Source organism: Camelus bactrianus, chromosome 14 (genome assembly GCF_048773025.1).
Source record: "Camelus bactrianus isolate YW-2024 breed Bactrian camel chromosome 14, ASM4877302v1, whole genome shotgun sequence".
In the NCBI taxonomy this organism is placed as follows: domain Eukaryota; kingdom Metazoa; phylum Chordata; class Mammalia; order Artiodactyla; family Camelidae; genus Camelus; species Camelus bactrianus.
Window position 1 is genome coordinate 4,507,128 of NC_133552.1, and position 17,447 is coordinate 4,524,574.

Sequence of the window (17,447 nt, forward strand, 5' to 3'; positions counted from 1 at the left end):
TGTTCCAAGTCAATGGGGGAACTAGAGCAAAGATAACTGACCTTTCTAGTCTTGGAACCCACAGACCACACAATGCCGGACGATGGCCTTTAGAAACTGGCTGGTGAGGGGTGCTGAACCATCTTACTCTGTCTGTTCTATAATCTTTAATTAGGAAACTGACCCAGCATCTTACCTGGAATTTGGGTGTGACTGGAAAGTGGGATAAAAGCTGAAATTATGTTCCTTGAAAATCTCCGTCCACGTCCTGTGAAATTTTTCTCTTTTACTTCTCAGATAGTTGAGAAGATCGCCGTAGCAGCAATATTCAAAAATCAGGTAGATAGGTCCTGAAACAGTGACAATTTTATTTATAGGTGTACAAACACGAAATAATTCTTTCAGCTCTCTGTGTAGCAGAAAACATACATGAGCGCTCCCTTCTCCCCTGACTTGGGAAGCGTACCCCTTTCTCTGAACCTCTCTCTTCTTACACTTGAAATTCAATTTCAGCTTTTTGCTCAAACCCGCTTGGAAAGCTGTACCTTCCTGCCTCCCACTTTCCCCCTTGTGGTCCATGTAGCCTCACCAGTAACCACTGGCCACCGGGATTCTCCAGTTTGCAACTGGGGATGAGATGCTGACTGCACGGGGAGCACTTGGTAAACACAGGCTGATCTGTCGTTTGCCTGAGGAGGGAGAGGTACATCCCTAGTCACCTCTTAAGTTCATCTTCTCTTTATCCCTTCGTCCCAGTCCCAGGCTGGCTGTCCCAGAAGGAACAACTGCTGGGCCCATGGTTTGGGTACTTCTAGGCAGAAGTGCGAGAATCAGGGCATGTGCTCCATTGGATTCTGGGAAAGTAAAGTTGGACATGCCTCCTTGGCTGTGCCTCATTTGAAGCAGCCCAGCAGGGGCTGCGGCCAAGCTGTTCAGCTGTCCTCACCGCCGCATCTGTGCCAGTTTCACAGCCGAGGAGGAGAGAGACGCCACAAAATGCGCTTGCCGCGTTGATATTGTTTTAAGTAGGTTAGAATTAAGTGGCTTATCCCAGTGAAGACAGGCCTTGCCTACACAGACCCACCTGACTACAGAGCGCTCAATGTCCTGCCCCACTTGGATTCGAGGGCCCCCACCAGGACTGAGCAAAGGAGAGGAAAATGAGCACAAATGTCCCCTTTGTCTTCAGGCTACAGTGTTCCCGGTTAGGTGTCCCCAGGGGGAACCAGTTACCTGACAGCGTGCACGCACCCAGCAGGTTCACGATGTTTTCATGACTGCCCAGGTGAGTCATCATTTTGAGTTCAGACATGAGAGCCTCTCTTTCTGAGCTGTCTGCTTTTTCTGTCAGCGGAAGAGCATTACAAATGGAAGGTGGAAGTCAAATAGGTATTTTATGTCTTTTAAAAAATTAACATTTTCCACGGGTCAGAGAAGATTTGCATAAAATTTTAATTTTTTTTATTTTTTAAAAAAGGTTTTCATGAAGTTTATTCATTTTATTATTTCTTTTAATTCATTTGTTTGTGAGGGGGAAGGTAATTAGGTTTATTTATTTAGTAGTTTTTTTTTTTGAGGGGGGTGAGTTAATTAGGCTTATTTATTTATTCTTCGAGGAAGTTCTGGGATTGAACCCAGGACCTCATGTCATGCATGCTAAGCATGCGCTCTGCCACTGAGCTGTACCCTCCATTCTTTCTTTCTTTCTTTCTTTCTTTCTTTCTTTCTTTCTTTCTTTCTTTCTTTCTTTCCTCCTTTCTTTCTTTCTCTCTCTCTCTTTCTCTCTTTCTTTCTTTTCAATTTTTTTAATGGCGGTACTGGGGATTGAATCCAGGACCTTGTGTGGTAAGCACACACTCTAGCACTGAGCTATACCCTCATAAAAATGTTTAAATGCATAAAATAATACATACATTTGGAATAACAATACCTTGTGTTTTCAGACAGAATTTTAAAGATTTTAGTATGAAAGCTGAATCAAATAATGTGCCTTTTGTGGGATGGGACAGCTCAGACCAGGCTACATAGTCTATATATAGACTATAACATCTAGCAGGGAGCTTGCACTCATCTGTGGCGTGAGAGAAGACTTCCCTGAGGAAGTGGTATCTGAGCCAAGATCTACAGGAGGAGTGGGAGATAACTGTGTGAAAGGGGAAGTGGAAGGATGGCCTGTGCAAAGGCCCTGAGGTGGGAGGAGGGAGCACAGAGCTCCAGAGGAACCAAGAGACGGCCTCATGATGCCGTGCAGAGGGTGCAAGGGGAGAGGTGAGCAGCCAAGTTGTCCTGGGAGGTACGGACTGTCCAAGAGAAATTGAAAGCAACTGAAGACATTAAGTAAGAAAAGTGTATGATCTGCTTTGTATTTCATAACCATCACTTGAGCTCCAGTATAACAGAATCCAAAAGGAGGGAAGAGCGCACATAGGGGAGCTGCTCGGAAGGCTAGTGAGGCCATTCAGAAGAGCTAGACTTGGACCAGGTGGCAGTAATAGAAATGAAGAGAAAAGAGGACGCACTCAAGAGGCACCCAGCAGAAAACTAGAATGAGGATGGTTTCAAGGATGAGTCAGTCCTAGGTTTCTGGTCTGCCCAATTGCATGGAATGTGGTTAGTCATTGGTACCCGTAACCAACCAGTGAGAGAGGGAGTGTTGATGGGGGGCCAGGGTTGGAGGAGTCCACTCTGGATGAATCAGAGGGACTTTTGAGACTTGCAAACATTTGGTCATAACCTGAAGCTCAGAAGGGAGATGTCACTGTGAGAACCCCTGGGATGTAGGATGGAGTCCCGGGCAGAGCTGAGCTAGCCGATGGTGAGGGCGTGGAGGGAAATGGAAGGAGGTGCAGGAGCAAGCCTTCAGGAACTCGGCACAAGAAGCTGCGTGAGAAGATGACGGGCCAGCAGAGGACTGGGACGCAGTCAGAGCAGTGGGAGGAAAACCAGGAGAATACGGCAAGATGGAAACCCAAGGACTGAAGCATGTAAAGACGGAGAGAACAGGCAATCATGCCAATTTCTGCTCAAAGTTCAAGTAACACAAGGACAGAAGAATGCCTGTTAGACTTAGTTCATTGGTGGGGATGTGTCACTGAGCACTTAGCCAAAGCCCGCTTGTGGTGCTCTCAAAAAGAGAGAGATGCTAAGGGGAGGACCTGGGGGTGGGGGGAGATGAGAGCGGATGAGAAATGGGTGGAAAGTTGTACAGAAGGTTCCAATTCCCTCTTCTACCCAGACTCTGTGTCAAAAGGTAAGACACAAGAGCTGCCTTAGCAATGGTACCCCAAATATTGAAGCTGAAAAAAACCTATACAAAGCGAGAGGAGGAAGAAGAGGTGGCATTCTGCATTCATGACTTGCATTTTACATTCATGACTTGGTTGACACTAACCCATCTCGCTCCCTCTTTAGCTCTGAAACATGGCAAGTGGTAGCCATAAAAATGATGGAAAAGTGGAGGTGGGGGACGGCACCTCCCCCCTCTGTGCATCTCCATGGGTACATTCCACGTAACCGTACCTTTCAGCATTTTGACTGCCACCTGGATTGAGACTCCTGTTTTACTAATTCCATAGGCGGTTGCATTCATCACTTTTCCAAAAGCACCCGATCCCAGGACCTTCCCTGCAAGATAAACGGTGAGTGAGTGCACGCCAGAGAGCTCCCGACAGGAACAAAATGCGACAGAAACATTTGGAACATCCTTACCAAATTCTAAATTTTCTCTTGGAAACTCCCATTTGAGATCATATTCGTATTCTCTGAAATCGATGTAGAAGTACTCGTTATCCAAAGAGCCGGTCACCTGCACCATCTGCAGCTGGCTTTCATACCGAAATTGCTTCGGAGATGAAATAAGGAGTCTATTAGCCACAGGGCATTCTCCAGAAGTGGGACACAGTGATGACTTTTTAACCTTCGCTCTTACCTTTTTGTACTTGTGACAAATTAGCATGGTCAAAACTGCAATGAAGGGAAGACAGAGGCCAATCGTTGCATAGAATGAGATGTTGTCCTGGATGAAAGGGAAGGGGCCTGCAACAGAAGAGCATTGCAGAGCAGCGGGTGAGAATTCCTGGGGGACACTGCAGCCCAGGATGCTCCTTACAGCCTCTCACATGCTCCTAGAGGAAACATTCTTTTCATCCTGACAAGCCCTCTGCAAACATGCTACTCCCCACAGAAAATCAGGCCACGTTCATAACAAAGGACGCTTCCTTCCCAGAAAATTCTAAACGATTCTGAACCCACTTAGAAACTCCATGTACCAAGGGTTTTAAGAATTGCATCCATTTAAACCCACAGGATACGCAAGTCAGATTAAAGAAAAAAAGAAGTTCATGTTCCCGGAATGAAGATGTCCTGCGAACGTGGAGAAGTTAGTTTGGGGATGCTAAACTGTTCGTGTAGGCAGCTGGGTTTCGGAATTGCTTAACTTATGAGGGCTCTGAGAACCGAACCCAAGTGATAAAACAGCAGGCTAAAGGTAAATGAGGAGATTAACCAAAAGGGAAAATGGTAGCCTCCAAATGGCTAAGTCCACTTCCGGGATCTTTCTGGAGGTAACCACTACACTGAGGGTTTACGGTCCTACCCACGTCACTCGAATTTGTGGGTCACAATGACGTAAGCAGAAGTCACTCTGCCCTTGAACTACGAAACATATATGTTCAGTGGGGGTTCCTGCCTGACCCCAAAAGCCTTGTCTCACACACTGAACCTACATCCTCTTGTAAAATTCCCCAAATAAAAGTGAACTACGGGGACTAACTTCTCGTAGGGAATTCCTGACGGTGGTGCTTTACAGCAGTGACTGCTGTCTACCTGGGGAGTTTAACAGGATCGTTTCACAAGACGTGCCCAGGGAGTTGTATGCACAGCACTTCACCAGGAGCCCTTTGACGGCCTCACTCATGTTCAGAGTGCTGCTGGACACCCACTGGCCAAACACTTTCCTGTTAGCCTTTTTATTCCAGACTCCTTCTGTGATTTCTTCCGTGCAGCTGAAAAGACAGGGCGGACAGAGAAGTTAGAAGGGGAGGGGGCATCACCGGATTGGGAGTGAGGGCTTCTCGAGTGGGCTCTACCAGAGACACACCTATTGTATGTTATCAGAAACAGTCTGCGACCACTTAGAATTATGGTTGACTAGGAAGGTAAGCATGCATGCATGCATTTATTTATTTATTTATTTAAATTTTGGGGATTTGGGGGGGGAATAATTAGGTTTATTTATTTGCTTGTTTGTTTATTAGATGGAGGTGCTGGGGATTGAACCCAGGACTTTGTGCATGTTAAGCATGTGCTCCACCACGGAGCTATACCCTCCCTCCTGGCAGGTAAGCATTTTAAATCCTTTATTGTTTCTTCTGAAATTGTGTTGATGAGAAAGTGTTAATATGTCAGAAAGAGTGTGAGTGTTACATTCTTCTAATACAAGAGACGCCAATGTCCTTATTACTTGGGGGACTTGTCTGAACACTTCTTCCAGGTCCAGGATGGTAACGGGTACCCATCAGAGGAGCAGGAAGCCTGACTCGCCGATGCCTCGGCGAGCACTTGAGGTTTCCCTGCAGAAGACGACAGGAAAAATAAGATCATGTACTTTCTAGAAAGGGCTTCAAAGTCAGCTTTACATAGACTGCCCGAGTGCGCCAAGCGGTTCGTGCTTCTAGGAGGGTCTCATGCAGGGTGACTGGATTTTCCCTCTTTCCCCTTGTCATGCAAACCTGTACGGGCAGCCCCACCACCTCTCTGGGGAGCACCCCTTTTCCACTGCTGGGCCCCTCCTGGAGAGAGCTGAGCTGTGGCCCCCTGTCTACCTGCGCCCCTCAAAATGAGTCTTAGCTTCAGGAGAAGCATCTGCAAAAAGTCCAGTGAGATGTACTCTCATCTTTTTATCGACCAAAGACACAAAAGATATCAAAACAACTCAACAGTGGGTAACATGACTTTTGGCCTTTCCTTAACATGACCTTTCAAAATACTAAGATCAGTAAAGCCACACACTCAAGCACCTTCGGAGAGGACATGGAATCAGCCTCTGAGCTTCAAAGGATGAGCCCAGAAAGAGATCTGTGTATAAACAAAGCCAGTAGATACGGATTAAAATTTCAAAACACGTCAGCATGTCAAAACAGTTTTACAGCATTCCTTCCCTAAGCCACTGCTTAGATCTTTCTGGTCCGCGTTAGTACATAATTAAGGAGTTAAGAGATTAAAATCAAATTTCTTGGCAATTTAACTTACTTCTTATATTCAGCGTGAATGTTTTTGTGAACTGGGCGTCATCATTTTCTGCATGGAATATATATTGTCCTGGCTGGTGTTTATGGTTGCAAAACTTAGATACACTGTATGAGAAAGAATTGAAGACAGACTTAGTCAGGTTCTCTTAGGAGATGCTGAAATGGGTGGTGGTGGACATGGAAGGCGTCTTCTTGGAGACACTCACTCTCTAAAGTTCAATGGACAGGGAGGTGCCTGTGTGCTCCTGCTGCTCAAAGTGTGGTCCACGGATAGGCAGCATCAGACTCCGTATTATCTGGGACCTTGCTAGAAATACAAAATCTCAGGCCCCACCCCAAATCCACTGACTCAGAGTTCGCATTTTAAGATAATCCAAGTGTGATTCATACGCACATTAAAGGTTGAGAAGTTGGGGCTCCTAAGAGAGACAAGGAGGTTCCAGCCTCTACTCTTATATACATCCCAGACTAGTCTAACTCCCCAGAAATATGGAAGACCCTCTGTAGGTGGGGGAACCCGTAACTCCCCAGCTTCCTGAAAGAACAGCTTTCTGACATTGGTCTCCTTACATAGCGATTAACAGTGAAGAGGGCTCAAACCCACTGAGTTTGTACAGAAGTCTTTGGGTGTTCTAAGCAGGCTTTAGTATCTACTTGAAGTGTTCATCCGCCATGCCTACCAGGTATATGGGATTGGGGATTATCCACTGAGCCTACCAGGTACCTGGGATGGTGGATAATACAGGAGGGGTGGGGGACCCAGGAGCTGCTGAACATGCCTTCATGCATTGAAGAAATAGAAAAAAATTCCCTTAGAATAAGAAAATCTAAGGCTTGTTCAGAAGATACTGAATTAGGCCACTTCTATATAGCCTATTTGAAAAGAAAGACAGACAGACAGACAGACAAGACTATGTATGGGCAAGAAATATAAACAGGAGGAACTGTGTAGGATGCAAAAGACCTATAAGGATGGCTCCTGTCCTCAGACACACCATAATCCATGTGGGTGACCAAACCTGCCCACATGGAATAATTAAAGCATTAAACTGAAGGCCCATAGACGATCAAAGAAGGCAGACCAGTGACAGTGAGAAACGTTCAGAGGGCTTCAGAGAAGCAGGAATTAAGTCTTCACAGATGAGTTTGTTTTAATGAGAGCAAAGAAAAGACATCCAAGGAGGAGGCAACAGCATGACTTAAGACATGAGATGGGGGAATTCACGAGGCCACAGGGAGAGCAGCGGGGAGACCTCTTAGCTGAAACAGGGGTGCACATTGCAATATAGCAGAAAAGAGGGTCCAACGGGTCGCATCAGGGACCTTGAAAAACAAGCCTAATTATTTAAACCTGATGGAGAAAGCGGGGAGGAGGTGCTGTGGATCCCTGAGCAGGAGAGGAATGTTACCAACACCACTGCAGTTTAGGGTGACGGCAGCGGGAAAGGTTATGGGAGGGACGTCTGGAGGGAGTTGCAGAAATAACCCAGGAAGTCATTCATCCCTTCGTGAATTCACTCATTCATTCTCTGGTCCAGGGTGGAGGCTATTTGTGGCAGGAATCAAGAATACAACAGTGAGTTAGGAAAAGCAGGTTTCTGTTCTCAGGGAATTGACAGTTTGGGGGTGAAGGCAGACAAGTAACTAGCGGCTCTGGGGTAATGTGGGAAGTCCTGGGAGAGGGGAGGTGAGGGCTCAGAGTTGAGAGTTCAGACAACAAGACAAGAAGAGAGGGGTCTAAGGCAGGGAAAATGGGAAGGGAAAGGTAAGAGCCAAGCCAAGAGGCACCAGGAAACAAGAAGCAGGAGGTGCTGGATCCGACGTGGAAGACGAAGGAGGGGACAGAATCCCAGTCGATCCCTGAGTCAAACCACACACCTCGCAACTGGTAGAGCAGCTTGGGAGCCCAGGTTTATCTGACACCAATGTTCTGCGTCCTTAGCTCCGACTGTGTATAGTGCCGGGAGATTTCATTTCTCTGACCTACCAAGTGACCATTTCACAAGCTTTTTGTTTGCCTTGTTAACCAGAAGACTGAAGAAGTAGAAGGGAATTTCTTATCTTGACCTACTTCTGGACAAGAAGAAAATGGTTGGTGAAGTGGAAGTGACAGAAAGGTTGGCGGAAAGCCAAATGATAACTTTAGGGAGACAGGTAAGTACAGATACATGTGATTTCCAGACTTTACGAAGGCAGTTTAAGTGGACCAAGAAGAGAAAGATGTAAGCTTCTAAAAGGGAAGATGTAACTCTCACTGGACAAGAGCCAAAGACCCTGAAAAGGAAGAGGAGAGGAAGTAAAAAAGAAAAGCGGAGTCAGTGTGGGTGGTCAGGGACCAGGCCAAAAGCACCAAGCAATTTGATTTGAAAAAAAAAAATGGAAAAGAAAGAAATCACCAATACAACTATTGATTCTCATACAGCCCAAGGCAAACTGTTTTGCAAACTTTTCCCCTTCTAAGGTCTTCTGTGCTGTCCATTAGGAGCGTGGCTTGCCGTGGGACAGACAAGGTAGCATCGGAAACAGTCTCACTCTTCCAGGTGGGAAATTGGTCACAGAAATAGCCTGAATGTGAAGCTGAATACCCAGGCGGTTCCAAGCCGCTGGTCGTCCTGTTTGTGACAGTTAACCCCGGCAAGAGCAGCAAGGCCACCGCTGACCCTCCCCTGGAAACTCCGAGGGCACTAACCAGTGAGGGACGGGGAGTTTCACAGCTTCCTCTTTCCCTCGGGTTTTTCTGAAAATGGCCAGTGGGCCCGAGATGGGAGGTCAGGAAACTGGAGTTTACAGTGAAATCTCCTTGGTGACTAAGACTGAGATGTCTTCTCATTACAGCTATGGGAAGGGTTTTCGCCTCTGTTACAAGCAAAATGCAGGTGATTTTTATTTTCCATCTAGTGCCCAGAGGGGAGGAGTGGGGAGGGGCTGGTCTTTCCAATGGGTCAAGGAGACATTTCACTATAAAGGGAAGAATGCTTTTTTCAAAGACCAAAGGATGATCAAAGTCAAACCAGAGAACAGAGGATAATAAAGCACGTATTGGGGAAGCTGACAGCTTCTGAAACTGGGGAGCGAGGAGCTGGCAGGACTGAGTGACTTTACCTGGAACTGGGGGACCCCTGATCAGGAAAGCCTGCCCCTCGGACTGCAGGGGGTGGGTGTCAGGGTGGGAGGTGGGAGGGAGCTGGGGAGCGGGCTACAGAAGTTGAATCCAACCTGCACACAGTTTTGTCCTGAGTTAGGCGAGGGGGTGGGGGGTAGGTGCTGAGGGGTTTATATCACTCTGTGTCATCCTGTGCTCACTTTTATTGTACTTCAGGGGAGCGACAAGCCTGGGGAAGTACAACCATTAAAAACTCAATAGCGAAGCATGGCACCAATCTTAAGGAGGGGTGCACTTTTAAACAATCAAAGAGCATGCCTGTATTTTTGTTTTCTTATATTCTGGGCTTGAGGATCTCACACTTCTGAAATGAGTTGTATCAAGAGGCAGGACCAAAGTGATGGTTAAAAATGCAGGCTTTGTGATGAAAAAGAGCATGAAAACAAATACATGTGTGTATATGATGACTGAAACATTATGCTGCACACCAGAAATGGACACAATATTGCAAACTGACCACATTTCAATAAAAAAAGAATGCAAAAAAACCCCCAATCAATCAAACGAAAAAAAAAAAAAACGCAAGCTTTGAAGCCAACTCTGCCTCTGCCTCCGGATGTGCCCTTGGGCAAGTCATTGAACCTTTCTGTACCTCAGTTTCCTCACCTGTAAAAATGGAAGACAGTAACAGTATCTACTTCACATCGCTAGAGGAGAACTCTGTTTTTATTAAAGCAGTTTTGTATAAAGTGCCTATAACAGTGCCTAGTATGTAGTAAACATGATATATTTGTTAGATTATCATCACTATGAGGCTTATTAAGTCCAGTAATCATTTTGAATAAAAAGACATTTAGAAGCTTTACTCTGGGGTATACAGGAAGTGAGAAAATTACATAGAAATAAAAAGAAAGATGCAAAGAAAAAAAGAATCAAATGCCCACCAACAAGTTAGTTAAAATAAAATTTTCGGAAAAGTGGACTCTCATGTAGCCATTAAAATGAAAATATAAATAAAAATATTAACATAGCAAGAGGTGAAATTTTTAAAGTCCAAAATCAGGTGACAAATGGCCCAATTAATACCACGTTTGTACAAAAACCTATACTTACATGTTTCTATTCTGGTGCTTACATACACAAGGCCTGAAATACAATCCCTACAGATGGAGTTATGGGTGTTATTTCTGGGTTTTTTTAAAAAGATAATTTCAGAAAACAAGAGTGACTGAAAGATGTGGACTTTGCCCCAGCTGATGGGGAAAGTAACTTAGCCTGGTTCCATACTTCATAAAATAGGATTATGAGGATTAAATGAGATAATGCACATAAAGGACTTGCACACTGGCACTGGTAAGGGCTCAGAGAAGTTTCTTTTGGTCTCAGTCAGCAGCTGCACATGACGTGGTTAACACCTTACAGCGGAGGGGCAGGGTTTGGTTGGAGGCTCCTGCTACGTCACTATACCCAAACGTCTCTCCCTCCTTTCTGTATTCACTCATGGCTTATCTTCAGGGAACAACAACAACAACAACAGCAAATCCTCCCAAAGAAACTGAGGTCACTCCTGTAATTACAACCATTGATTGATTCGACAGCTTGCTTTTCTCTGTTTGTCCAGAGAAACCCAGACTTCTCCCACACTGCTGTTACAGTAAGTGCTCAGGTAATGTTTGCTGTGGGCAGAACTTAGACTTCTGGAGCAGGGAAATTAAATAATTCAGGGAAAAGGAAAATGCAGGGATTGAGCACATCTAAGGAGAGTCTCTCAGAAGAAATTACTTAAATAATTATAACATCTTAAGTTATGTGTGTGGTTTTTTTTTTCACCATGAAACAAGGAAAAGCTAAGGCAGCCTTGTTTATAATTAAGTCTACAGAGATAAGAAATGATGCAAGCTAACAGATAAAATATCCTAGGATCTTTTCCCAAGACTATGCTGTCAGGACTACTGGAAAGTTACAATTTCATAAAGTGTAAACACACAAAGGCAAGCCCTAATAAACTTTAGTGTAATATTTGAGGAAGTAAATTGGAGAAACGAAGCTGTGAAGGTGGGGAAGCTGAAAGATTTCTGGCACAAACCCTCTGACCACACCTTTTTCAAGAGTACTGCTATTACACAGACTTTTCAGTTACATATAAAAACTTGTGTTGCTTTGCTTATAAAGTCATCTCTTGCCACATGATTAAAACACTGTACCTCATAGAGAAAATTCAGTTTGACTCAACTGTTGAATCTAGGTGGTGGGTAAAGGATGCTCAATGTACTGTTCTTTGAGTTTGTTAGTAAATTAGAAACTTTTTACAACAAAAAATTGAAAACAACTCAGATTAGAACTTAGTCTGCATCTCTGATCTCAACACAGAGCCTCGTGTGGAGAGCAAAAGACATTTAGAGCACGTGTGTTCAATTTTTTTGTAGTTCATTTTTCTATTCAATATTTTGAGCATCTTTTTCATGAAGAAAGAGGCTCCATCTTGCCTTCACATTGTGAATCAAGCAGCCCATCACACCTAGCGCATCACTATCACCAATTAATATCCTAGCTCTTCAAGAAATTTTTAAATAAAATAAACACTAAGGGTTAGGTGTTGTGGTAAGTGCTGTTTGTGTGGTCCTTGCAGTGCAAAGAGGATGCCACTGACTCATCTTTGGCTCAGGCTATGCACTTTGAGTTCTGTAGAAAGGGTGATGATGAATTCACTCATTTATTAATCAGCCGTTGACTGAACAAGGCATTGTACAAAGACAGAGAAATGACAGCATCTCTTCTAATGCAGGTTATAAACTCACTGGTGGGATTCGACACACAAAGAGGTTAACTCTATGGCCAGGTAATTAGGAATGAGAGGTGCACAACACCATCAAAATCAGGACCTGCTGTGACTTATTCATCGGCTACCTCTACAAGGCAATGACTTCTGTCAGGGGTGCAGATGGGGATCACACAATGAAACCAGATTAACTAGTCCACTAGAATGGCCCAAGACCTGTATATCAGAGACACGGTCCTCTAATCAGTGAGTCTGGAAAATCTTAAGGATTGTGCCAGGTGTCACCAGCACAAGTAGCAATGATCTCCCAGGTGGCCCCTGGCATTTAAATGTGCCTGGATAATTGAGAGGGTGGGGGTACTTTATTCACCCTTGTAGCCCCTTACAGCATCAGGCTCATCAAGAAGATATTAAAGGAGTATTTGTTGAACTAAATTGAATGGATCCTCTGTCTCTTTGAATCAGGTTCAAAAGAGAACCCCATAGTGCTCAGGGCTTCTCTGACATGGGGTCACAGTACAAAGGAGGACGGGGAAAGTGACGGCACTGATATCCTGGACACAGGCAGTCAACTCAACCGGAAAGAGAGGTGCCGACTCCCTGGCCTTCTGCTTTCCAACGTCTGATAATAAGGGCTTATGACAAGGGAGTGACCCCTCCAAGGCAGTGGTTCTCAACCACAGGCATTTTTCCTCACCAGGGGACGTGTGGCAATGTCTGGAGATATTTTTGGTTATCACAACTGGGGATGGTGGTGCTACTGACACCCAGTGGGTGGAGGCCAGGGATGCCGTTAAATTTCCCACCACTTGCAGGAGAGACCTCAGAACCCAGAATTACCCCGCCCAGGATGTCAGTGGTGCTGCTGTTGAGAAACCCCAAGTCAGGGGATTGTGTGTTCATCAGCTCACAGGCCAAAGGCTGCGTTCTTAACTACCTGAGAAACAAATGCTTTGAACATGTCAGGAGGTTTCGGTGAGAGAGGGTAGACGGTTCCATGCAAACCCTGCATTACAACTCTTTTAAAAAATGCAAACAAGGATCAGTTACAAATCACTCCGGGGTATGAAGAACAGCGCGGTAATCGCGAGACAAACACCGCGAAGAATCAGATGGAAAGGGCTGAACTCTTACTCTTCACCTAGACCCGTGCTGTCCAATAGGAATATAACTCAAGCCACATACGTACTTCGAAAGTTTCCAGTTAGCTACATAAAGAGTAAAAAGGAGTAAACCGTATTTAATAGATTTATTTAACTCAATATATCTAAAATCCTACTGTGTTAACATATAATCAAGATAAAAATTATTGAGATATTTTACATGCTTTTTTGCATTCTAAGTTTTCAAAATCTGGTGTGCATTTTATAGTTTACAGCACATCTCCATTTTGACCAGCCACAATTCAAGCTCTCAACAGCCACATGTGGCTGGTAGCTACTGGACCACAGAGCACAGATACAGAACGGTGATTGGGATCCCCAGAGGTTCTCATTAAAAATGTAGAATCTGGGCATTATCCCTCAATTGGGGGTCAGCATGTCTGGAACGGGAGCCAAGAATCCACATTGTTAACATTTACTCAGATGAGTCCTACACAGTTGACTACGGACTGTAAACTGTCACCTGGCTTGGGGGATGACAGGTGCCTCTCAGTCGCTCACAATCTATCTTGAAACCATGTTATATAAGATTAGTTTTAAGAGATAAGAGGTATCTTAGGCATAGAAAACACTAGAAAGAGTTGGTTTTTGTTTTCCAAAGAGAGAATGAAGAATTTCTCCCAGAAAAGAACCCTGAGTGCAGCTGTACAAATCCCCAGGAAAATGAAATTTCCCTTTATCACTTACCATTGGGCTCTTTCTGCGTTTATTTTTTGAAAACTTAAATCAAGACACGTATAGGTAAGGTTTTCCTGTTTTTAAGGGGTTTTACTTCCTCAATTGTCTGCAAACGTGCTGAGGGAGATTCGCTGTACCGAATAGCACATATTGTTAAACAGGAAGTAACTATCTGGTGACTCAGAAAACGCCACCGAACCATCCTCAAACACACAGCTTTTTTCGTTTTTCATGTGGTGGGTGTACACTATCTGAGCTGATTAAAGAACTGTTACCCTCGTATCTGCTGCTTGTCTTCTCACCTTCAGTGTCAACGTAGTAACACGCAAACTTAGAATACCAAACTATCCTCGAAGGTGACCAGAAGGGTTGTGCCAAGAATGATGGGTCCCAGGCTTTGCTGGCTCACCTGTACCCGTCATCGAGGCCACTTTGCTCGCAAGGAAATGATTTTCGAGAGAAGGTCCATGAGCATCTGATTTGTGGGTACGCTTTAAACCTGACAGAAAAGCAAAACTCTTCATACTGGTCAATTTCATAATCTTCATTTGATTTGGAAGCGTTAATAAATCCCTTTTCTGCAGAAAAAAGAAGAGGAATTTATAAATTAGATGATGAGATTCATATGGAAATAGAGTGAGAAGATAAATTTTTATTCATTGGTTTTATGCAAGAAAACTCAGATTTGATGGTCCAACAAGAAACACAGGAGTCTTGTCCCCAGTTATAAGCCTGAACACGTCAGCTCCTGAATCCTCTTAGAATCAGATGTAAATAATTGATTCTCTTTCCAAAGAAACGTATAAATAAAGCTATAGATTTTTCAGACAAGTTCACGGGGTTGAAGGGCTCCCCTAGCCTTGCCAACAGGGATCTAGCAGGGATCCACTGACAAAATCTGGAAGCCCCTGTCCTCAGCCAGAACGGCTCTCTCAGTGACACATCCTACAGATGATAATCTCAGGGCACAAATGAAAAACAGTCTAGCCAGTGATAATCACAAGGTTTCCTTATGGAACACCTCCTTTTCAGTCTGATAAGAGAATCACTTCACATCTTGGCATCTTCATGATGACTGAAGGCTGCCACCTATTCTGACATCGCTTGACCTGGGATTATTGTCAGACCCTACACAGCCCACCCGAATTCCACGCATCTAAGTGCCTGTCCAGTTCAGCCACTGCTCCCTGCCCTCCCCCCGCCCCCCAGTTAGTTCTTAGAACAGGTGTTTACTGAGGGCTGATTTTGTCTGGCTCTCTGCCAGGTCTGGGACTACAAGAAAAGAAGGGATTGTCCCGGTCTTTAGGAAACTTCCAGTCTACTGGAAGGCAAAAATCCATAGAGGGTCACCCTACAACATGGTGAGACAGCGGCATTCAAGTGGGCACGGTTTAACTGGAAAAAGAAGGGAGGGGGCAGCTTATTTTCATCCACATTCAGTTTCTTCCTCACTTTTTGATACTAACATAATGCTGAAAGCAGAACTTGCAGTATGTACCCCACATTGCACTCTAAAACGACTAAAAACATGAGCACAGGTTGTGCGAGCGGCCAGCATTACCTAGGATGGTGACCAAAGCTGATTTACTGGGATGCTCTGAAGAGGAACAAGTGTAATAGCCAGTGTCGTTTCTTCCCACTGATGATACAAAAGCAAACAGAATCCGTATCATAGTTCTGTTTGTGGAATAGGTACTCATCTCAAAGTAGCTGCCCTAGATTTTAATAAAACAGAGTTTGAATTGAATGGTTTCCACCTGGACTCTTGGTTCATCTTTTCTGCATTTTCAGGATGCAAACTGATCATCTCACCTTCTCCAGTGCTTTGTTCTCTAACTCCCAGGTGAGCCCGAATCCGTGGTTTACATGAACTGCTTTGCACCTTATCCACAAGGGTTCCCCTACTTTAAGAAATAATTGTGGTGGTGTGGTCTGAGGAGTTTGGTTTAGATCTAGGAGATGAAAACATCCCGGGTAAGAAAAACGTGATTTTTCCCACATCACAAAATATATCCTGAATATTCCACAGAACAGAGATTGTAAGGTCATCTCAATTTTACGACCCATCTCAAAAGAAAAGAGTCTTTTAGAGATTGGCTTGTCTTTTAGGCGGAGAGCAGGACTTACAGAATCCATAATATTGCCCTGGAAATGGCCTGAAGGAACTATACAACTTCTGAAATTGAACGATGGCCCAAGGACGGACACTTAGTCCTAGATGGTTGCTAAGGAACAGTCACTGAAAACAGAAGGACAGGATATGATGGTCGTACCTATAGTAAAGAGCTTGGTACACTCCCTGCCCAGCTCATTTCTTGCACAGCACCTTATGTCTGTTCCAAATAACTCATGGAGGACGCTCTCCTCCTTTGTAACAACAGCTGAGCTTTCTCCTTTACAGCTGCAATTAAAGAAATAAACGTCAGTTGATTAAACATCTTTTAAAATTACAAACGGAAGCTCAGGAGTAGAACAAAGTTAAAGATTCTAGAGTTTAAGAGCCTGGGGACAAGGGCAAAGACGGCAGCTGGTCGAAATGTTAACCAACCCAAATCTACGGCGCCAGCCCAGAGCTCGTAAGGGAACGGGTCAGTCACTCATCACCTCAACCAATGAGAATAACCCAAGAGGGAATCACATAATAAAAGAGTTTAAAAGGTTTTGTGTTTGGTGACCTCTTTTTTGTTGTTGTTTCAAGACAAAGAATGGAAGAATTGAGAGGAGACTGAAAAAGGGGGCGGGGGGAGAAAGAGAAAATGGAGAAAAGGAAAAACATGATGAGGTTTTAATACTGCTTAACGAGGTGCAGCTCTGAAGCTCTGAAGAGGACAACTGGTGAGAGGGAGAGAGGCCAGAGTCCCCAGAGCTACGAGAAGAGGGGGCGCGGTGTCACTGGAGGGAAGCGGCCACAGCCGGATTTGCGGGACCGCTTCCCCCTCCCGCCTCCCTAACCATCACCTTTCCCAGAGCAGATTCGGCTGTCGGAATCTGCCTGAGGTCACTTTTCTCCTCTTTATCACTTTAGTCAAGTGTCATCTTTTCTTTGTTTATGTATTAATCCTTGAGGGTTTTTTTTTTAATTAGAAGACAACAATAATTGTGAAATTATAGAAATGCAGAAAATGCATTATGGAAATGCAGAAAAACCCAAAGAAAAGAATTTTAAATTGCCCATATTCCTAGCAGCCAGAGATAACAACTGTCAGTATTTAGCGGTGTGTGGCTTTTCAATATTTTTTTCCTATGCACATATTACATATATATCTACATGTAATCACTTTTATTTGCCTTTAAAATTTGGGATACCATTCATATCATTTGGTAACCTGATTTTTTTTTTTACTTTTTCTCATTTTCTTTAGTCCCATTTTTCAATAAAAGTTGTTTAGTTGATTTTAATTAGTTCAAAAGGCATGAACCCTTACTTTGCAAACACCTAGCTATGACATGTGTGAAAAACAAAAGTAAACATTCATATGGTCCTTACTACCTACCAG

The 17,447-nt window shown here is 44.2% G+C and overlaps 1 protein-coding gene across 2 annotated transcripts in view; it reads right to left on the minus strand.

Annotated features, from left to right (window-relative positions):
- Positions 1-17,447, minus strand: part of FLT3 (fms related receptor tyrosine kinase 3) — an 85,001-nt gene that overhangs the window by 12,933 nt on the left and 54,621 nt on the right. For both annotated transcript variants that reach the window (XM_074377971.1, XM_074377970.1), the window contains exons 6-17: positions 16,224-16,351; positions 15,763-15,902; positions 15,512-15,665; positions 14,360-14,528; positions 6,229-6,332; positions 5,441-5,549; positions 4,804-4,982; positions 3,908-4,014; positions 3,688-3,820; positions 3,499-3,603; positions 1,213-1,323; positions 176-329 (exon numbers count right to left, since the gene is read on the minus strand). In XM_074377971.1, coding sequence (XP_074234072.1) covers positions 176-329; positions 1,213-1,323; positions 3,499-3,603; positions 3,688-3,820; positions 3,908-4,014; positions 4,804-4,982; positions 5,441-5,549; positions 6,229-6,332; positions 14,360-14,528; positions 15,512-15,665; positions 15,763-15,902; positions 16,224-16,351 — 1,593 coding nt within the window. The remainder of the gene's footprint in view (positions 1-175; positions 330-1,212; positions 1,324-3,498; positions 3,604-3,687; positions 3,821-3,907; positions 4,015-4,803; positions 4,983-5,440; positions 5,550-6,228; positions 6,333-14,359; positions 14,529-15,511; positions 15,666-15,762; positions 15,903-16,223; positions 16,352-17,447) is intronic.